Raw genomic sequence first — 23,398 nt, forward strand, 5'->3', positions numbered from 1 at the left:
AAGATGCAGAAGCTATGAGCAAATCAGGTGCATTTTTTCATTATTTCTCTGACTGGTTGAGAACCTTCTGAAAAACACAGATAAAATTTCTACTGCTGCCAAAACTTCAGGCATGGATTCATTTTTATTGTGATGAACCTACACCACGTCCTGCAAAGTGTGGAGCACTTGCTCCCAAGGTGGCTAATGAGTTGAGCTGTCACTCAATTCTGTGCAGAAGCTACTTGAGCACCTTGCAAACCTAATCTTGAGGGAAGGGCATAGTTGAAGAAAAGGGGGGAAAGTAGGCAAAGAATGAACAGAAAAGCTAGAAATATCTTTTTTTTTTTTTCCAGAATATCCTTTTTCTTTCATTTTTCTGCCATGGCCCTGGGCAGCTCCCTTTCAAGAAGTCCCTGGCAGGCGTGCAGGGGAAGGTACCAGTGTAGTGGTGGCTCGGACAGTCTATGAGTCTCTCTCTTTCTCTCTCTCTTCCCTGCCAGCCAGAGGTGTGGTCCAAGATGGAGGGAGATCTGCTTCTGCCCCAGCAGCCAGGAATACCAGTGCTCACTCCTTCCCACTCACCCCCTGCCCAGCTGTGGTGAGGGGTTTGCTCTTAAAGGAACAGTTTCTCCAAAACAACGCTGGAAAAAGGGAATAAAATACAAACCCTACTTTAACCATGACAGAAGCACATGCCTTATCCTTGTAAACTGAAAATTTAGAGAAATGTTATGTGATAGCCTCAATGCACAACTTTTAGCTTACCCAGTTAATTAATTCTCCTCAGAATATGCTAGAGTGTCTCTAATTGCCATTTAAATGTAGTCTTTTATGTACTCATTTAGAATGATTAGATTCAAAGTAATTTTGCTGTTATGGTATAGTGACATTGGGTATTCTTTGATTTGTAGGATATGTTCTTCAATCTGATTACCTTGTCCTTGTGTATAAATTAGCCAGGAAAATAGCAGAGTACTTTTTTGTGTCTATGTTTCTTTGTAACTAGAGAAGTTAAAAAGGCACATGTAATGACATGCTCAGTTTTGGGGTTTTGTTTAGTTTTTTAAGATTTGTAGAGAGGCGAAGCTTTCACTTCATTCACTGGAAAAATCAGAACAAGTTGCTATTACTTAGCAAGCATTCTCTTTCTGGATCCCTATTTGTGTGACCAGTAGTATGTGAACACCTCTCAAAAGACATTAGCAGGATTTTGGACAACAAGGGCATAGTAGGCTTGGGAAATGAATATGAAGTCTGAGAGATTCCTGACAGGCGACAACAAACATTCAGTGGATGATGGTATGCAGCCATGGGACAGCCCTGTTTAGATATGTCATTCACACTATAGTGAGGCACTGTTAAGGGTCTTGAGTTTACTCTGGCTAAACCATACAACATAATTCCTTGGTTGAAACATGAATAATCTTTAGATGCTATCACAGTTTAAAAATCAAGCTAAAATAAACTTCTTTTTAAGTTAAACATTTAGCACTGCATAGTAGTTAGACAAATAAAATACTACAGACTAAGCTCCTTATAAAACAATATATATTAGGTGCCAGAGAAGGCATAACAGATGCCATCTTTCACTATAAAAATAATTTATAGTTTCAAACATAGTCACGACTTGAACATACACAAATTATTGGAAAAGAGGATCAGAGGTTATAAAGTCTCTTTTTGTTACTGGATTTCTTATGTCTAATATTTCACATTGAAATCCACAGTTGGGAAGTGTTTTCTAATGGTCTGCTTTCAGTTTATCTAAACTTTTTAGTGACTTTGGCTAAAAAGTGCCTGTGGCTGATGTTGTGATCTACCAGCCAAGTATCTCTTAAGAGAACAATGCCCCCCAGACGATTTTCAAAATTTTAATTTTGATACTGTGAAAGATTAAGCCTTTTGTATTTCTGATGTCTCCCATGCCAAATTGTCATGTGTTTGTAGCAGGTTAATACAGAATGGGGTTGACAAATTTTATTATAATCACTACCCCATGTTGCTTTTATCCTCCTTGCCTGCTGCTCATTTTGGTTGTGAAAAACCCTAATATATCAGTGACAGGAGGTCTGGATTTGTGGCCGACTGTTATAATTACTCCCACTGAGGCACTGTCAATAGGATTAAAATAAAGATTCTAGACCTGTCCATCGTAGATGAGGTCAGCAACACTAGCAGTGGGAGTACTGTTTCTGCAAGCTGTGCTTTTAGTCCCGAGTTATGGAACCACAGACAATAATGTGAAGCAAGTATCTGAAAGCTCTAGTGGAGAAAGACTATCTCTTTTTTCTGCATTAGCTAAAATATCCATCGGTAATAAATAATCTAACAGCATCCATCTATGTCCTGACCATACATATGTGTATGTTAATTTTCAAATGTATCAGACCCCCAGAGAGTTTCAATTACAGAACAATCCATTTTGCATTTTATAATTAATAAGGTCTTTGCAGCTGCATAACTTCATCCTGGAAACATCTGCACACACTTTTTGTGTATACGTAATTTCTGTGAAAAGAGGGTTAGCTGAATTGTCTTTAATTTTCTCAGGCTTGGGGAGGGTAAAAAGGTAGGGAGTTGATAACAAATCACAAGAATGGAGAGTTATGCTCTCACAGATATAAAACAAATTCTAGCCAGTGCTTGTAGGGAAAAGTTCAGTGTTTAGGATCACTTTAATATACAGTCAATTTATTCAAGTAAAGAGAAGGGAGGAACCCAGGAGAAAACCTGAGCTCTCCCAGGATGGGCAGTCAATTTACGATGGTGCTCGGTGGGATCAGCCTGGTACCCCAAGTTCATAAGTAATACTAGTGTCATTGAAACTGTGATTACTCCTTTGACACTGGCTTTCAAAAAGTAATGTATTTTACATGTTAGTTTCGTCTCCTTAAGTTTGCATGAAATTGTGTCACATACACCACTAAGACTTACTAGTGATGGCAAACTCAGGGAAGGACAAGCAAATCAGAATAAATAGACAGGCTCTCTAGTTCTGCTAGCACAGTATTTTTCTCCTTTTTCATGAGTCTACTTTTTATAACGGGATCAAACAGTAATTAGTGCAGTCACCTCTTTGTGACTCATTACATTTCATTATTTTCATATAAAGTCAAAAATTATTATCAAAACCCATGTTCAATCAGGTGTCTAATATGCTGAAACAATTGTGTGCCCTGTAAGTCTTAAGCTGATATGCCACCTGGGAAACCTTGTACTTCTACAAATAGAGATTTTTATTTATTTTTTTTTAATTTGTATTATTGTAGTAGCAAAACATTTTCTTGATTAATGCATCACTGCCCTATAACTGTTTATTTTTTCTCCGTTGGTTATATAAACATCACTTGTTACATATGTCACTCATAGCCCTCACCATATTTCCATCGTCACTCCCAATTTAAATTCCCTAGCTTTTCTAGATGCAAAAGGAGTCTCACAGTGTTTATAGTGACATAAAAATGAACAGTACTTACCATGTCCCATTTTTCCTGTCCCACAAGTGGGACTCCAGACTGCTGTTTGTTGCTCTCTACATCTGCCTTAATTCTCTCCTCCAGAGGTTCTTTGAATTTTTTTTTATAAATATGAAAATAAAAACATACATTATTTGATCTCTACCAGGCCACTAAAGCATGGGATGAGCTCACAGCAGAGGAGCTGCTATTTTTCTCCATAAGCTGCAGTCAGCAGCTTGTGCCTTCTTGTGCCACAAGTGTGTGTTAATTCCTCAGTATTTACTTTTGGCTTTGCAAATTCCATTATTTACAGTATTTGTATAGACCCTTAAAGGATACCAGACATACTGGCTAAAAATGGTTGTGAATGCACAGACTGCAGTGGCATATGCTAGACATGTACTCAAGTGGGTACCGTGCACTGATGCTGCAGCTGCCCAGCCATGTGCCAGGCTCTATTGTCACCCACACGCCCTTGTTACAACTGAGTGCTACTGGATGTACAAGAAGAAAGCCACTTAGTCCAAGCCAAGAAGGACTGCTAGTATGATCTTCACCAGGGTCTTTCATGGCACACAGCCAGGGTAGCATACCACTTTATTTAGGGCTTCCAGGCAAGAAAGTTTAATTATGAAACGGCTATGCCCTGCTCAGTTTCAACCTGCAGCTCCATGGCATAAGGAAGCTCTCTCATCCAAGAGAGTTTGTTCGTATGATCTTTGTATTTCACAGTGGAACTCTGCCAGCTTCCCAACGAGAGAAATCTCTTTGCTTTGCAGTGGATGTGGGAAGATTTGCTCTGAGGAGCAGCCATGGCTACTGCAGAAAAGTGAACAAATCCAAGGTGCTGGTCAGCCCTGAGAGGGTCACTAATGGACAGTCCCTAATGATTGTAAGGCTAAGATATTAAGCAAAGAATTGTGCCTTGGCTGAAGCAAAACTTTCTCCAAAACTTTTATTGATTTTGTAGTATATGGGGAAAGAATTAAAAACTAATTCTTGTGTTGTTTGAAGGCTACTTGAGGTCAGGCTGTAGGTGCTGTTCTGTCTTTGTGCTGTCAGTAACATGTAAGACTTTGGAGCAGCTGTTTGAACAAAATGGGAGCTTTACCTGGGAAGAGCTGTTCTTTTAAATTAGCAGCTGTAAATGACACAAGACATTGAATGGAATGAAATCGTATTTTGTGCTGGCTTTCTTCCCTTTCTCCCCACTCCTGCCTTGTCCCTTCCAGTACCCTAGAAGTCCTTCAGTTGCAAAACTACTCCTGGATCTTAACTTGCCTGAGGAACATCAGATGAGTTCACATTTTACTCAGATCAACAATAATGAGGATTAGAGCTACAACATCAGTGTGCTGCCTCACCAGTTATACCCTCCTGTGTATATTCTATCATTGCTTGAGTTCTGCGCCTTGATTTACAATATAACCTCCTTTTATAGGGAAGGAGTGCTGCACTAATGAAGGAGAATATTAAAATATATGTGATCAAATGTCATTTGAGTTGCCTCAAGCTTTGCCATGAGATACTTTTGTGGAACAGTACCTCTTTTTATACCTTTAGATTTGAATTTACAGAGCTCTGATTGATGTTTGGCTAATATGTGTGGTTTTGTTTTTGTTTTTTACCATTGGCATTTTTTATTGTCTCTTATGGAGGTAGTAGCAGTGGGGATTTTATGCCACCTGTCCCTGTAATCTTAAAAATATTACATGAAGAACTAAATCGGATTAAAATATGTGGAATTAAAATAGTGTAGAATGAAACAATATTTAGAAATTACTTGTAATATAAAAAAATACACTATGGCAATTTGGAAAGATAGGACAAAAAGGAGGGGGGAAAAAAGAGTTAAAACAGTATTTCTGACTGATTCATTTCCATCTGTGATCTGTATAGCTCACTGTCAGGTTCTCACACCTTCATAAGTGGTCTGTGCAACGCTGTCTTGGTAGAGTTTTCAGTTGTAAATTTCTTTGCAAGGACAATGATATATGTCAAAAACAGATAAGGATGCGTAGGTCCCCAATTTTCGAGCAATAGAAGAATTCCACTGCTAGGCTGAAAAATCCATTTTTTGGTGATAAATTTAGTTTTATGAAGATAGATAGGAGAATAATTTAGTTGTATTCCTCCAATTAGTACTTTTAATTGTAGTGTATAGTCCTGTGTAGCCTCCTTTCTAAAGAACTCTGAAGTTTTTAAAAATCCTTTTTAAAAGTGCTATTTTCATACTGTTAAAAATTTCAGTGCTGGAATATTCTGCCCTTTGCATCTCAGGGATTTATAAGTTGAAGGAATGGTTATTAAATGTTGTCACAAGCTTCTTAGTGGACAAAAAGCTAATGGAATGGTAGCATGGTATGAATGCCTGAAACTGCTGCCTGTGGTAAGCTGTGCAGAAGAATAATTGGCTTTCAGTCATGTAAACTAGTCACAGATATTCACGTCCTTTGAACTCTAGTAAGAAATGCACACTTACTTTAAATAGTGAGTGACTAAGCATATAAATGTCTTGATCAAGTCATCAGAAAAAAAACCCCAAAAACCGAAAAGGAGTTTTCTGTTTACGTTTTGTTATTTCTGTCTGAAATCTCTTACTCTCTGCATCTTTGCTGTGTAATGTTCCCTGCTGAGAAGGACAGACTGGAAAAACAGTAGGGATCTTTGCCTTTTAAGTTGCTCTTTGCTTTGCAGAGGACTACGTGTTGGAAGATCCTGTGTATTTGTCCAGTGTTTTGTTTGGTATGGGAGGAACATGACTATTTAAGAAAGGCAGGAGACTGTTTTTGGTAATTTTAGCTACATTTCACTTGCAAGTACTGAAAAAGCAGACAGAAGTTTAAATATGTCTTAGGTATATGCATTCAAATCAGTTCAGCTTTTGTGCTCTTTTGTCAGGAAATTCTGAAACAATAATGAATAAAGGTGTAAAAAGAGTTGAATTTGCTGGAACTATGAATTCATAGGTCATGTTTATCTGAAGTGCTTCTCCAAAATTTTTTTTTGTCTTCTTTTGTAAATAGCATATATATAGCTACTGTGCTGGAATCAAACTACAGCATATTTTGCAAGAAGGATTAGATTTTCTTCTAATGCAAACTTGTGCCCCTTTGTCAAAGTCAAAGGATACAAGCTTTGCATGCTAAATTGCTCTGCCAGGTAATTTAGCTTCCATCCACTGTTTTTTTTTCAGCGCAACAAACTCTAAAAATTATGGCAATTTATGTCCTTCAAGCATATTTTTCTTTAAAAAGAGTAATAGATAGAGTAATAGAGAGCTAGTATTTCCTATTGGTTTCTACTGGTGTGATACACTACTGATTTACATAATTCATCAACTTCAATCTACTGTTATCTTGAGTATTGCCTCCTTTTTTTTTTTTTTTTGGTTACATAAAATTAATCAGGTTAATAGTAATCATATTGCTGTAGCTACACTATGGGTCCAGTCCAAAGGCTATGAAAGTCAAAGGTTCTCCTCATTGACTTAGTGAGATTTGGATGAAGCTCATTGTTTTCATGCTCTTTCCATCACTGCAGAACCAGACAACTGAAATAACTGTTCCAAATATCAGTGTCTTTTGATACTTTGCATTTCTGTTCTGAGAAAATATCCAAGCAAATATGAATATAACCAAAGTAAATTCTCTCTCTCTGAACTCAGAATGACTATTTAACTAGCTTTAATATTTTGATACCCAGTACTAAGTTTCACCCGCTGTCCCTTTTCTTTGCATACAGGTGGTGGCTTAAGAAGGTTAGACTGTCTGTTGGGGTTGGAAAAAAAAAGAATAAAATAGTGTGGTTGAAAAACCCTCTGCTTTATTAGAAAGTTCTGGAGGACTTCTATGTTTTGTTTTGCATGTTGACAGTATTTGTAAGTTTGTCCATAACCTCAGTGCTGAAATTCAGTCTTAACCTGTTTCCAGTTTTAGAGTTGTCTGATCCCCACTTTCCTCTCATAGTTTATACATGCTTAAGCGGGCTGTCTAGGTTGCAGTGCTCAGGTTGTTTGTAAATATCATGGTAGGTGTGTTTTATGGATGTTTCTGCCTTTGGAACTGCAAGAAGTATTTCTGAACATCAGTGTTAGAACACAACACAATTTTTTACTTTCATGGGTTCCCAGCAGGCTTCATCATCCTCATGGCTAGGCTTCATGAATGAAGATTTGGGGAGGGCTCTACCCACATTTGCTACAAGCACGCTGGTGGCTAAATAGGCCAATACGAGATAGGCACGTCCGGTTGCAAAAGGCACAGCAGAAAGACTCCTTAGGTGGTATATTCTGCAAGGCACGATTCTTTCTGTGTTGTCTTTTCTCTTCGAGAGTGATCCTGCGTGCTTTGTCAAAAGCATCAGCAGCGTTATAGATGGTGTGTCTCCAGACCTTCCGATTGGAGGCCAGAGCAGACCAGTTATGTTGAACAATATGGCCGAAGCTGAGATGTTGTTTCAGGGAGTCCTCGTATCTTCTCTTTGGGGCTCCTCTCATGTGGCAGCCAGTGGCAAGTTCACCATAAAGCAAGATCTTAGGGAGTCGGTGGTCCTTCATCCTGGAGACGTGCCCTGCCCAACGCAGCTGTGTTCTCAGCAACATGGCCTCAATACTTGTAACTGCTGCTTGTTCAAGAACAGATGTGTTGGTCACATAATCTGACCAGTGGATGTTTAGGATTGTACGGAGACAGCGTTGATGGAAGCGTTCTAGGAGACGCAGGTGGTGACAGTAGGTGACCCATGATTCAGATTCGTATAAGAGAGTAGACAGCACTATGGCTCTGTAAACACTGATCTTGGTACTATTCTTCAGCTGTTTATTTCACCAAACTCCTCTATGAAGCTTTCTGAAGGCACTGTATGCCTTTGCTAACCTGTTGTCTATCTCTCCGTCACTCTTACCATCCGAGGAGATGAGGCTACCTAGGTAATTAAACTGCTGAACTGATTTGAGCACTGATTGGCCAATAGTGATATGGGGATGATGGAAGACTTCCTGAGGTGCCAGTTGATAGAGAACCTCTGTCTTCTTTAAGCTGACTTCCAACCCAAAGAGCTCAGCAGCACCTGCAAAGCAGGATGTTAAACGCTGCAGAGCTGCTTCTGTGTGGGCAACAAGGGCGGCATCATCAGCACAAACCAGCTCCTAGACAAGATGGTTTAAGGTCTTGGTGTGGGCCTTCAGTCGCCTTAGGTTGAAAAGGCTTCCATCAGTACGATATCGAATGTAGATACCGTCCTGATCGTCGAGGTCTGCTGTGGCCCTTTGGAGCATCATGCTGAAAAAGACTGTGAATAAGGTAGGAGTGAGAACGCAGCCTTGTTTTACATCATTAGTTATTAGAAAGGGCTCAGAAAGTGCATTGCCATATCTGACTTGGCCGTGTTGATCGTCATGGAGTGAGATGATCATTTTAAGGAACTTGGGGGGACAATCTAAGTCCCCAAAATCTACCATAGACCTTGAAGGCCTTGAAGGCCTTACCCAACAGGCTTACCAAAGTAAGAAATCGTCTTATATGGATATTTCCAATTGTCTACCTTTTATCTACTTCTTGAAAGTTTCAGTAAATTAATTTCAACCTACTTGTGTGTTTCTGTGAAACTGGAAAAACCTATTGTGCACTTTACGCTGTCTGCTCTCCTCTTTCTCTTTTGTTCCTACCTGAGTCATCTTTCCAACAAGTGATCACACCTCATTCTTTTCCTAAGAATCATGGTTTGCTGGTGGGTTACAGCTTATTTGGGTTTCTCAGATCAGGGAAGAAAAAATTTTGCTCCATTAATTCCAAAACAACTAGCTCAGATACCAGAAATGCTTCAGTGGCTTTAGATCAGATCTCAGGACTGGGTTTCCCTTGTTTAGGCCTATTGCAGGCATCCAGGTGTTTCATACCATTGTTGTACTCTTCTTTGGTGAAAAACAGGTGCTTGCTGTATTTATGCAGCCCTCTGTTTTGAAATATTGTACTGCCAGTTGTTGAGGTATATGTAGTGTGTACTTGAACTCATAAAAATGCTGCAAAATCATTAACAGCATCATCTGAAGAAAAAGAAATTGTTAGCATAATGTCTTGCTTGAGCCAACATAACAGAATGGGCAGTATAGATGTTTACAGGAATGTGTACCTCATGTAACAGAAGCAAAAAAAGCTCAGAATAGAAGTCCATGCAAATCTAAACCTTAATTTGTTTTGTTCTGCCTTAGCTTGTGGCCGTGGGTTCTACAAATCCTCCTCACAAGACCTGCAGTGCTCCCGCTGCCCTACTCACAGCTTCTCTGACAAGGAAGGATCCTCAAGATGCGACTGTGAAGATAGCTATTATAGAGCACCTTCTGATCCACCATATGTCGCATGCACAAGTGAGTGAGTCATGAATTTAATAGTAAGGGACTTGCTTAACCAACCAGGTGCAGCCACTTGCAGCAAGTAGTTTTGTCTGGCTTTTCCTGTGTTTGAAAAGTACCTTTGCAACAGTAAATAAAATTGAAAAGCAGAGGGAAAAAGAGTTGACAGCGAATATGGAATCAAAATAAATATGATTTTCATGTTTGCTTGATATAGCATTGGAAAACACTGCATGTTGTGTGAGTAACTCATTGTAATAGGTAGAATACAGGCACAGTTTTCCCATAGCCATAAAATTCTTGTAGACAGTGTGCTTTATGTGATACAATACCAAAATTAGTAATGTGAAAAATTAAAATAACCTGTGTGGATCTGTGCTTTGATCGAACTGTAGTTGGATCTGACTTAACTTTCTAACTGCAAATAGACTGACCTATGCAGATTGGTGTTTTAAATAGTGGAAGTCTCCTAAATCCAAAACAGCACCAAATATCTCTGGAAATCATATCAGAGCTGATAACAAAGGACTAGATGCGGCTTGTGCAGTATGTTTAGAAGAGATGAACAAATCCCATATTTGGGAAAACTATAAAACAGATTCAATGTACGTTAACCATTCCTTTTAATTGCACAGAGGAGAAATGGCTAAAGTCAGTTGCAGTAAATATACAGACAATTTTTATTCTGATGCCTTAATGGAAAATAAATAAAGCTCTTACCAAATGAGTTCAAGAAAGCTTTTATGCAGCTTGTAATAAAAATAATGAAATGTTTATGTGGAGAAAAATGCTTCAACTGTTCTCTGTCTCAGTAATTAAAATGCTGGCTACATGTCCCACTTTGGTTTTGTGTAATTACTCTACACTTTTTTGTGTATAATGTAGGACCTCCATCTGCACCACAGAACCTAATTTTCAATATCAACCAGACTACCGTGAGTTTGGAGTGGAGTCCTCCTGCTGACAACGGGGGAAGAAGTGATGTGACCTACCGCATTTTGTGCAAGAGGTGCAGCTGGGAGCAGGGCGAGTGTGTTCCCTGTGGGAGTAACATTGGATATATGCCCCAGCAAACTGGATTAGTAGATAACTATGTCACTGTCATGGACCTGCTAGCTCATGCTAACTACACATTTGAAGTTGAAGCTGTGAATGGGGTTTCTGACTTGAGTCGTTCCCAGAGGCTTTTTGCAGCTGTCAGTATTACCACCGGCCAGGCAGGTAAGTTTTCATCACTTATGAATCTCAGCACTGTGAGATCGAGAGAAATTTGGAACATGCCAGCTAGAGATGCAGTAAATCAGGAGCATGTTTGGTGTGTTCTGGCTCATTAATCTTTTCACCTTGCCAACTAGTTAATTTGAGCTTATACTATTTCATGATAACCCGTCCTGATTCTTGGCCTCAGGATTGCTTTCAGAAAGCATTGATGACAAGACTTAAAGAAGACACAATCTTTGTTATTAGATAGAATTTCTTAAGTCTGCAACTTTCTTTTTTTCTGCTTATTTCATTGTAGGTCATTCCCTAGTATTTGAAGATAAAAAAAGTAGATGTGCCAGTCCTATGCAGTCTTCTTTCTTAATTTTTTAAATATGTGTGGGAGTCCTAGGTCACTGGAAGATGATTTGGATATCTGATGGTGTTTTCAGTGTTAATGTTTTCCCTTCAGGATAATGTTTCTGATTTATCTTATGTTTCCAGATATTTGATTATGAGATGCAGTGAGAATGTGATGATTATTCTCTGTTTCTTCTATTTATCATAATCTGACAGGTGAAATGTCAGGGAAAATAAAATCAAACTAGCATATCACCCCAGGGGGAAAAAGGGCTTTCGTTGTCTGCAGCTGAATGAAAAAAATGTGATTTAGATTTCTGAACTGATGAGTTGCTTGTTGATAAAATTATAGGCAATAGTGTGCTGTGGGCTTTAAGAGGGGATAGTAAAACTAACCTTTTATACTTTGAACAAAAGATCTTAAACCGAACATTATTTGTGAGATCTGGCTTCTGAAGAAATGCCTTAAAAGAAAATACAAAGTGAATAACTGATGTGATGCTTCCTGTAAGAACAGCTAACTAATGTTTTAAAGGATACTTCATACTTACATCTTGGAAGAAATTTCAGTGACTGTGATCATGGAATTTTTTTTTAGTGCAGTAGAAATGATCCCCTACAGTAATGCTGTGAAATAAGAAAAAAAAGCTTGCTATACAGAGTCAAACAGGAAAAACTGTAGTTATTTTGTACTTTGAAGATGGTCATCTCAAAAAAAAAAATAAAAAAGGACAAGAAATTGAGTTCAAAACCTTCCCTCCTTCTCCCCAAAACTAGGACAGTTTATATGGTTGTTAAAGTTAGGCTGGAATATTTATGGGATATTTAATCTCCCCATAGTGCTTTCCTGGATTCCAAATGCACATTTTATATTATTTTGGAACCATCTCTGTGACTGAAAGGATTGGTCTCTGTACTCATTCAGTTCTTGAAGTTTATGATGAGATTCTGAGCACAGAAAATTTACCCTGAAACTATTTTTGCACCACAGATTATATTATTTTGACACCTTGATTTTTCATCTTTAAAATAATTCTCTATAATTCTTCAAACATGTGCAGGTGGACAGTGTACTGCTCTCTGTAGATGACTGTACAGAACTACCACATGAGGAAGAGGATTTGGACTTTTTTCTATTTAGCTGAATCAAATCAGCTTTACTTTATGTGCTTTGATGGTTCAGTGGCACACAGAGTAAAGGAAGAAACAGTGCAATTTGGTGGCTACTGTCACATCTCATGAAGATGCAGAAGCCTTAATCACAGCTTTGTTGTGTTTTCCCCAGGATAATTCATTATAGTTCATTATCTTGTGTTCTCATAGTCATAGATTTACAGGAGTTTTATTAGGTCAGAAGATATAATATGGTTATCCTGTGCTATGGTATAAGCAACACAAATTGTCTGATTTCATGAAATGATCCTCACACCAAGCCCAGAGATGTTAGTGAAGCTATAGCTTCTGTATATATTAGAGACAACATCTAGGCTTTACCTAAAGATTTCAAGTAATGGAAAGATCCTTCAACCTCCTAGATAAGTTTTGTAAGAGCATGCAGCAGGAAGCAGGAGACCTGACTCTATTCCTTCCCTGCTCTCCAGTTTACTGTGGGATTATGCACAGGCAAGCGTTTCCCAGGATTTGACACTGTCATTGTTGAGAGACAGGGTACTCATACAACTGAAGCTTTGTCTGTTTAACACTTCTGAATACCAGGATTTAAAACCTTCCAATTGGGCATCTAAAAAGAATATACATAGGAGAGAGATTTTGGGAAAAAAAATGGCTTTGAGCTCTTTTTGTTACAGCAGTTTTCTGTCTGTAAAATGAAGGTAACCCTCACTTCTCCTTTCCAAGGTCTTCAAGATTTTCTGATTCTAAGTGCTGCATAAATGCAGCTTTTTTTTTTACTGAATTACAAAATTTGCATTGTAGAAAATACAGGCTTTCAGAACAAATACATTTACAAAAGGAAAGACCTCTTTTACATTATTTTTGCAACAGCATGTTTTGGATCCTAATACTGATTTCTTTGGTTTCTCAAGGAGGAAAATATTTTAGGTGGAACAGATTGATGACTGTAATTGAACAGAAAGAGACTGGTTGCTCAAAGGAGACTGTTATGCTTCTGTGCTCCTATTTTATTTTACCATGGAGAGAAAGAAAGTGTTGGATTTATTTATAGCCAAGTAAACTAGGATTCATGCAGCTCTCATTTGTTACTGTGTGACTATTCTATACTTTTGGCAAAATTGACTTTTTCTATGCCCATATTGCTTTTTATGTGTGTAAATGTGTCTAACTAAACCTTCCTCACATGTTATTATGCTAGCACAATAGGTGGCTATATATAATTACTGGGTTCACCAGTTGCACAGAGGATTGCAATGAGATTTTTCCTTTGTAGTTTTGGTTTAATTGAATTTCTCCTTTGTGGCTATAGTCACAGAATTCAAATCATTGTGTAATGATAACAGGATATTATTGATAAAAGAATGGGAATATGGAATATATTCAATGTTTCTTCACCCACATATAACAAGCTTTTATGAGACAAAGAGAGCATGTCACATAAAAGGACCAGGTGGTGAATAAAAACCTATTTATATTTGTGGAAATAACACAATAAAATGACTGCAAGTGGGAAAGCATCATTTCACATTGCTTATATATATATATATATATGACACATTGCTATTCATTCCTTGTTTTGCTATTCATTCCTTGTTTTCAAAAGACTTTATGACTAGGCTATCAGTTGTCTGGCATATTTTTATGCTTCAGCCAAGAACCATCAGGCTTTTGGTTTTGCTTTGTTTTGGTTTGGTTTTGCTTTGCTTTTTTTTAACACTATGAAGTACAGTAAGTCCCTCAGGAATAAACCATCTTGTTTCGTATCTTGCCTATCCAGCATCATATAAAGAATACAGGATGTCATCCCAGGATAGCAAGCTGATCTATGTGAATCCCTGCATCCTTGTAGGATTCAGATTTAAATGTGACTAAGCTTCAGTTACAGTAAATGAATGTACCAAAGAGCTGCACCTGGAGAACAGCTGACAAGCCCTACCTTTGCAAGCTTACTGAATGTTTGTTTACCAAAGATAAAATTTACCATTTCCCTAATAAGAAAGTCACCTTTTGGTTGTACTGGTAGTTCCTTTTGAACCATCAAATACCTTTCCAAATTTTAATTTTTTTCTATACAATACTCAAAAGGTGAATGGAAATTGGATAGGTTTCACAGCAGGTGAATATTTGTCATATTTTGAGATTTATACATTTTCAAATATTTTACAAAATATGTTTCAATAACAATTTTATAATTTTTCTGTTGACACTTTTGCAAAGATAGTGTGTTTTTAAAACTATATTTCTGCGTCCTTCCTCTGGAATTTGTCTGAATGGGCAATGGACTAATCTATGGTAAAGGGTGATATACACCCAACCTACCCTGACTTTGATAAAAATTAAGATATTTTGGACAAATCCCAATATTTATCAGGATTTGAGGAAATTTAAGTATGTGTCCTGAGCCAGTTTTAGTTGGTTTTATAGTTGTTGGGGAAAAAAAAATCATATCTAAGGGAACACTCATAATGTCTTACTACTGTAACCAAACATAGCAAACAGAAGTTAAAATGTAATGCCAATAACTGTTCCTAAACATACTCTCTGCTCTTGTGCAGGGAGCACTTGGTAATGCTTGCTGCTTCTTCACAGCAAGAGAAAGTTGCACCACAGCACTCTTAGGTCGTGCTGTGCCTTCAGATGCACTTAATGCTGACAACTTGAAGTGGTCAAAAAACCCTGATTCAGTTCCATAATCAAGGCTTACTCTTGAAAAGCATTCTCTTTTAGTAACGATTTATATATGTTAATTTGCCATTCTATTTTTACATCCAAGAGTTCAATTTTCAGACCATTTCCTACAAAAAACAGATCCCAAAATTCACAGTTCAAAAAAGGAAACTGATATTATGGCATTATCCCAGCAACTTGAACTGAGAAGACATTACGTGCTATAAAATTATGACTATTAGCATGTCGATTTACATGACAAGAAGTGTTTGAATGCAAAAATGTAAATCTGTGAGGGGGGTTCTGCCTTTCTTAGGTAATTCTGTAGTCTTTCTAAACAGGGGAGATACTTTGCTTTCTCCCACACGCTACATTCTCCTTTCATTCTTGCTGCTCATAATTTTTCTCTTGTTTCTTTTTGCTTTTTTTCTCCAGCTCTCATTATCCCTGCTCATTTTTTAAAGTCCCCTTTTTCATAGACTCTGCACTATTGACATCTATTTGTTTCCTGTTCCCTGCCAGTCTCACTTAAACCTGACTTTTCTTCAGCAGTGAACTGTCCCCCAGCAGAAGCAGCAATCAAGAAGATTGATGCCTGCAGCTTTCCCAGTCTCTATGACCTCAGCATTCTAGTCCTATTCTCACTTCTCTCCTTTCCCCAAGCCATTTTGGCTTCTTCCCATGCTGCCACGAAATTGTTTTAATCTACCTTCATCTACATCTTCCATCTGATGTTCACCTCTAGTGAGGTGACATGACAGCTTATTACAAATAGTTTCAATGGTCAGCTTAACATTTCTTCTATGTTTTCCCATTTCAATGGACTTCCTTGAGCTATAGGTTTCATTTGATATTTCCTGCTAGTGACTTTACTTTTTGATCTATGATTCATCTTCTAACCTCCAAATGTAGATCTGTTTTCCCACACTGATATGGCTACATCATCTCTCTCTCTCTTTAATATATATATGTTATAAGCAATGCTTCATGTAAAAAGAATTCAGATTATAAAAATAATGTTTTTCTTTCACCAAATGCATTCCACCTGTTGAGCTGGGGGAATTATTTTATGAAGAGTCACGTTTTAAAACTAGTATTCACTAAACACTTTCATTAAACTGTGGTTTTTACAAATATGTATATGATGATGACTGTATAACCTTCTTGCTTATTTTGTTTAATGGGAGCTATATGGATGCCTGTGTTTATTCCTAATGATATTTAAGATATACTTCAATATATTTTAATATTTTAAAACTTTTTCCTAAACCAGTTGGCAGACAAGATAGCTCTGTAAGTGTTCTGAACTCCATGGCGACCAACTAAAAAGGGAAAAATTGGAGTAGAAATTAGTTACATATGATAGTTATTATTCTTCTACTTTTTTAGATGTCTTCTCAGTACATTAAAAAAATGGATTGCATTTTTTCTGTGCAGTTAAGACTGCCTATTGATCTGCAATCACATTACCCTGAACTAATATCACAGATATTTTTACAGGAGGCGATAACTGAATTTATGCCCGAATTAAACTGATGGATAAAAACTTGATAAGAATTCCAGTCTCTGTATAGCAAATACCATCAGATCAAGGAAAACAGTTTGTTCATTCACTGATTGTATCAGGTCATATTTAATGTTGTGAAATCCACAAGGTTATAGAGATACTGCAGAATTGCTAGGCTGCAGCATTTTTGTAAGATTATTAGATGTTCGATTTTTCTTTAGGATTTTCACAAAGAAGGAAACATCTATATAGGATATAATATGGTATGTCATATATATCTATTTAACAATTCTGATAACATTTTATATACATATACACAAAAAAATTGAAATTACTAGCAATATGTTTTATATGAAAACTTACCACAGAATAGCTAATTGATATTAATTCTCTTTTTTTCTAATATTTAGTTCTGTTTGTTCCAATGTTTTTCACTGAAAGATAAGAGAGAAAGAAAGAAAGAAAGCAGATGTTAGCTGTATTGCTTAGGGTCTGATCCTGCACCGCTGAAGTCAATGGAAGTTTTGTCATTGACTTCAATAGGAGCAGGATTTGAACCTTGTGCTCTATCAGAACATGCAGGAACAAAAGGGATGGGTGCTCTGTCATCTTGAAAGGAAACTTTAACTTTGTATCACATTTTGAGTCTGACTGTATCAGGTTTTTGCACATCAGCTTGTGGCTGAACGTAATTTGAAATATTTTTAAAGTATACCAAAAATACTTTTTTTCCCCCCTCAAATGGATATCTGAACTCTTGCCTATCCAGCTCTACCATAAAAGCTTTTTAGAAATAGATATAATAATTTTTGCTAAGAAACTTTTTTTCTAGTAACAATTGTGTGAATTTTACAATATTTAGAGATAAGAAGAGTGGTAGGCTACTCTATAGGGTAACTACACGCCAAGATAAAGCTTCAGCTTCACAGAACCAAAGCTCTGAATTAGAAATGGTCCAATTAAGCTATGTGTGTTAAATGTTTGGTAACAACCTGCTCAGAGAAGCATGACAGCCTCAGGGCTATTGACTTTCCTGTGCACTGAGCTATGGAAATAGCAGGTTGTGTCACCATGATCAAATGTACAGTACTCAAGCATAATTTCACCAGCTACACAATGAAAAACTATGTACTTGAAGAAGAAAATGAGTGATATAAAGTACAATTTAGCCACAGAAAGAAGGGATTGGTTTATTAATGTCACACAAAGGATTAGAAGCCCCTTTTTCTTTTAAAAAACATGGGCCAGATATCTCCTTAATATTTATGAGTTAAATCAATTGTGTTCATAAAAGCAATGATGAAAAACTAATCCTGATCTTGAAAAGCAGTATGTCTGTTAATATTACACTATGACCAATCCCAGAAAGGTCTGTAAAATTAAAGAGCTCTAATTGTGACACTTGCAGGGTAGGTTTTTAGACGCTTGTAGATATGCCTGGTTTCTTCTTTCACTTCATCCATAGTTAGATTATTTCTCATGACCACAAGTCTTTTTCAACAGAGTAGAAACTAAGTAATAGCTCTTTGAGCTTTGTTAATACTTTTTGGGAACTTTATTACATAGTTCTGTGAAGACCCAAGCAATGTCAAAGACTTTCAAGATAGCTGCAGTACAAACACAAGAAATGACTTGATACATTTGTACTTGGTGATACACAGTGTAGAGTAGCTAATTAATGTGTGTGCAAAGAAAGAACAATTCCGTAGACCTTTGATTTTGGCAGCAGAACTATATCTCCAGATCTTCCTTTTTGTGCTTAGTGGGAACTGTAATATGATAACTGGATGCAAGATGTAAATAAGTGCTGAACATCATCAGTAGGAATTCTGAACTCAATGTTGTTTGTTTCAGACCTTTTGAAGAATTCATATTGTGATTAGAACAAACAAAACCTTTTAAGTGCTCAGATGCTTTTTCAATGAGAAATGAGCATCATTGCTGAAAGGCGCTATTACAAGTGTATAAGTACTACCAAAAGTGAAATCCTAATTGAGGTTGTATGTAGTAAATTAAAAAAAATTCTTAGACTGGAACATCTCTATATAGTGAAGCTCTTGATGACAGCTTGGCATGGAGCCAACCTACAGTAATGACTCCTGTGGAAATCCTTAGAAGAGAGCAGGTAGCATATAGAGGGAAAAGTAAAGAAGTTTCTTCATTAAGTAGAATAGCAAAATGTGCAACTTCTAGATGGGAGAGGTTGCTCACACTAGTGCCTATTGAATAGCTGGAAGACTTTTGGTGAGTCTATCTCAGCTAGTGAGTTAGTATGCCAAAAATGCACTACAGGACCACATAAAAAATGTCTTGAACCTAGAGCTTTCTTAAAGCAAGGTTCAAGTCCACCATTTACAGATGTAGTTCACTGTCATATTCAATTGTCTAGAAAAAGATGCCATGTAGATTTGTCCAACATTTTCTAATTTTTTTTTTTATAGGTATTTTCCTTAAAAATACTCAGTGATTATGCTGCTGCTCTTTTGGAACAGATTTTATTCAATTACTTTTATAATATTTGTTGCATGTGCCAGCAAGTCTGCTTTTTAAGAAGGAAAAACAGAGGTTTGATTAAACAAGTCCTCAGTTGAAAAATACAAATCTTCCTCTTCTGGCTTGTGGCCTTCTGGCAGTTTAGGGAGTATTAATGGCCCAAGAGTAAATGGTTCACCTCTAGCAGGAAAGGGTGAAGATAGCCCATGTCTTTGAAGAGCTGAGCTTGATCTTTCTGGTGCTAGTGGGGTAATAAGAAAGGGAGACATCTTCCCTAATAGCTGTAGCCGTTGCTGACTTATCCACTATGACAACTCCATGGGTGGCAGCAGATTTTTCAGGTGCTGAAACAATCTGGGTAATTAATAGTCTGGACAATTTTTGCCAGCTCTGACATGTTGCTGCCCTATGTAGTTTTTTCTGCTTTGTGTATGATAGAAACAGCCCTGACTTCTTAGGGCATATTCGTAATTGAACAGTTATATCTACTATTCTTTGGCATATGAATTGTTTTACAGTTAAGCATTCCTGTGGTCTTTCTCTGTAGTAGTCGAAATATATAATTGGTTCTATTTCTAGAGAAAACTCATAGGGCAATTTACTGAGGAAGCTGTGGTTGAAGGCTGCAAATTGACAACAATAAAAGTGTTATCCCAAGTTCAGTAGTTAATGTGAAGATAGGAGATGCTGATTATCTTTTTCTTTGCTTTGTTAGTGATGAATGGAAGCAAATTTGATGCAGACAGCAATCTGGTGGAATGATGCAGAGCTATCTATGAAAACATCTGTACTAATCCACCAATGCAGTAAATTATAGCTACAAGCAAACGACATTGATCCAAGAGGATCATTAACAGCTTTAACCAACTGATCCAAGTAATAGGGTAAATGAGAGAACATTATCAAGATCTGATTTTTACAGCTGTCAACTACAATTGCTAAAACATGGTTACCACTTGCTCTCAACTTCAACCATTTTATGACTTAAATTTAGTGTATTCTGTTATGGGCAGCCAACAAGGATCAATTAAGTGGTAAAATATGCAGGAAAAAATTGTCCAGTGATCATGCACTCCATTTAGCAGGAGGTCAGTCACAAAGGAAGAGATAATTGCTGCAAGCCAGCAAAATTAATCGGGGATGAGCTAGAAAGGATGATGTATGTTCTGTGACAAAGTACGTGACAGAGATGTACGTATAAACCTGTAGGTGCTTGCTTTATTGAGGGCGCAAGGACGAGAGAAGGAGACCTGTGAAAAACAATTAGCATGGCTTCAGAGTGAGCAATTCTTAATTATCCATAACATGTCGACATCAGATAATTAGTGTCCCAATTTTTAACAATATTTGGTCATTAACTACAGTAGAATAAGGAAGATCAAGAACAGAGCCATTTGTCTGAGCTAAGTGTTACATAATGGTGTCTACATGTGAACATAATACAACTAAATTATGCTCATGGTAATGACACAGAAATCTTCTTATTGTGGAACCAATATAAATGTTCTAAATTTGAACTTATAACAAGCTGCTCCTTATGTTTCCATAAGGTAGTTTGTTTATGTTGGCAGCCCACAAAATAAATCAGACTTTAATGCTGGCTGTAGTTTAAACTCCCTGACTTGATGCTTTTCATTTAAATTTTCACAGCCAAGTGTCATAAGTCATGTGACTCAGGCCACTTTAATAGTAATACTAATTAAGAAAAGATAACTTTTAGCTAAAGTTTCTAAACATATAAAGCTATTTGAGTGTGCTAAAGTACATCTCTTTCGAAGATTTTACTTCAGCATCTTTTCCTCTGTCAGCAGATTTTGACCAGTTTTAACTATGTTTGACAGAGAGGTAGAAATCTTAAACTCTTACCTGAAGTCAAGGGGCCAAAACCTATTCTTACTGAATGAGCTAAATCATGTACCAGACGCAAGAGAATCCACATATGCAGAAACACAGAAAACCTTAGGGAAAAATATTCACAGAACTGCTGGCATTTTTGTAATGTTAGCTCAAGAAATCTTAGAAATGCAGAATGGGATGTCTCATATCTTACTTCCATCTGGTTTCTGACTTACACAGGCACAGAGACAGAAAAAGAGAGGGAGAGAGAGGCACACACAGGCATACACACAGATGAGTACATGTACGCACATGCATACATGTTGCTCAGTCTCCTTTTAGCCACTCTTTCTTCTAGTCTGTTAGTGTATTTTTCAGAATTTTTAAGACAGATCCCACTTCCTCATAAGTGGGTTTAACAATAGGGATGAGGTGCTGTCACTGTGATTCTTAGCTTTTCTTTTAAAGTATGACCCCTCCTGAACTCTTAACTGCATTTCAATGGCTTGTTGTGCACAATTATCCATTGAATCCGGGGTTATCTCTTGTGTATATGTTTTTGCATCAGCAGCCCCTTCAGTTTCTGTATATGCCATCTCATATCTGCTGATGGATCTGTTTGCCATCTCTCCTTTTAACCTTTTCTGTCTGTCTGTCACCTAAGCATTTCTTTTTTATTTTTGAGAATCCTATTTCTTAATGCATCATGAAGAGCTAATTTTTTTTCATATCACCCAAGTTCCTATCAGGCAGTAGTGGCTGAGTCAGCAGACCAGATTCAGAGCCAGTAAACCCTGATGTTTATGCGGAGAAATGTCATTTACTTCGCTGAAGAGTCTATTTAAGTTCATAGAACCTCTAATCATGTCTGTGAAATGAGGAGTTGGATGCTAATATTTCAGAGCCAATACTCTAATGATGTGTCTCTGTGGATCTCCTGTGGAATTACTCCAAATATTCCCTTGTGTAGCTGAGATCAAAATTTCACCCTTAGTTCTAATTTTTTATATTGCAGCTTAACTGATAATGAAGCGGGAAAAGTGTCATTGCTCTTTATATTGTATAGAGTTAATAACATGAAGTATTTTAGGGCTAAACGTTCTGCTCTTTGATGTTGGCATTAAACATTAGCATTTGAATCATTGGTGGATATTTACACTGTTGTAGTTGGTGGAGATTGATAGGTTTCTTTAGGGAGTGATTTGGAACAGGAGCCAAATTTAGGAATTGTACATTGACTTGTCCTTAATTACAGAAGAAGCGTTAGATTACCTTCCTACTTAGCCACCTAAATTAACTGCCAAAAGTTGATGACTTGAATGCCCTCTTCCTCCCACCCCCACATATGCAAATGTTCATTTCTGCCACAATGTTAACATTAAATATTTACATGCTTTTACTTATTTTCAAGAAAATACTAAGCAAGCAAGCAAATTTAAAAGTAATTTATTGTCTGTGAGATTTTTAAACTCTTAAAAATAATTTGTTTATCCTATTAGTAATTCATGTCATTAAGACTCTTTGAAGCTTTCTACCAAGGACTGAATTAACCAAGGTGCTTAGTGAGGATATTCATATACAGCCATGTTCTAAAAATAGGGATATTTCACTTGATTGCACGTCATAGCGTTTATGTTAAAAATGTTTTAAAAATATAAAATACTTATTCTATGCTTTCTTTTTACTGTAATGATAGTTAAGAGTCCCCATTAGGAGAGCTGCAGGTGCTTTGCAGTTTATCTTGCGTACAATAAAGCAGTGATGGCCACTCATCAGTGTTATATACTTCTGTGTAAACAATGAATTTACTCAGCCATGCACCGGCACAGAACAATTACAAGCAGATAACCTTCAATGAGCAATAAATAGAGAAAGTGAACTCCTTCACTAGACTCAAGGGAGCCGTTTCTTGATGCTTGCCCTAGCGGATACCCCAGGATCTCAGAATACTATCACAATTTAAGTGCTTGGGAGGGTAATTTCTATATGATAAGGAGACTACCTTTCACACCTATGCTGACTACCACAGGGGTAAAGGTTGGTGGTGATCTCTCAGGCAGACATGTCCTGTCCTATTTAGCAATCTGTAGGTCTAAATCAATATTTCAAACTCCACTGGGATACTAGCAGACAGGCAGTGGGACTCTTAAAGAAGCTAATGTATGTTTGCTGTTTACCAAAGCTATGCCTGTACAAAAGGGATCAAGGTTCATACTATGTTCCTGGCATGTCAGGGCTCATGCTTGCAAAGTTAAACTTCTTTATCTCCCAACACAGTGTTCCCATGTTGAGATTGCCAGAACTATGCCCAACTAGCTAAGCATGCTAACAAATTAATGGTATGGACAAACATGTATTCATTCTCACCCCAGCACCATTTACTTTACTAGATTAAGTTTACTAAGTCTG

General features: G+C 37.2%; 1 protein-coding gene across 9 annotated transcripts in view; it reads left to right on the forward strand.

Annotated features, from left to right (window-relative positions):
* Window positions 1–23,398, forward strand: part of EPHA7 (EPH receptor A7) — a 194,448-nt gene that overhangs the window by 46,249 nt on the left and 124,801 nt on the right. For all 9 annotated transcript variants that reach the window (XM_064649949.1, XM_064649940.1, XM_064649946.1 and 6 more), the window contains exons 4-5: window positions 9,652–9,807; window positions 10,678–11,013. In XM_064649949.1, coding sequence (XP_064506019.1) covers window positions 9,652–9,807; window positions 10,678–11,013 — 492 coding nt within the window. The remainder of the gene's footprint in view (window positions 1–9,651; window positions 9,808–10,677; window positions 11,014–23,398) is intronic.

This window comes from Pseudopipra pipra, chromosome 3, assembly GCF_036250125.1.
Source record: "Pseudopipra pipra isolate bDixPip1 chromosome 3, bDixPip1.hap1, whole genome shotgun sequence".
In the NCBI taxonomy this organism is placed as follows: domain Eukaryota; kingdom Metazoa; phylum Chordata; class Aves; order Passeriformes; family Pipridae; genus Pseudopipra; species Pseudopipra pipra.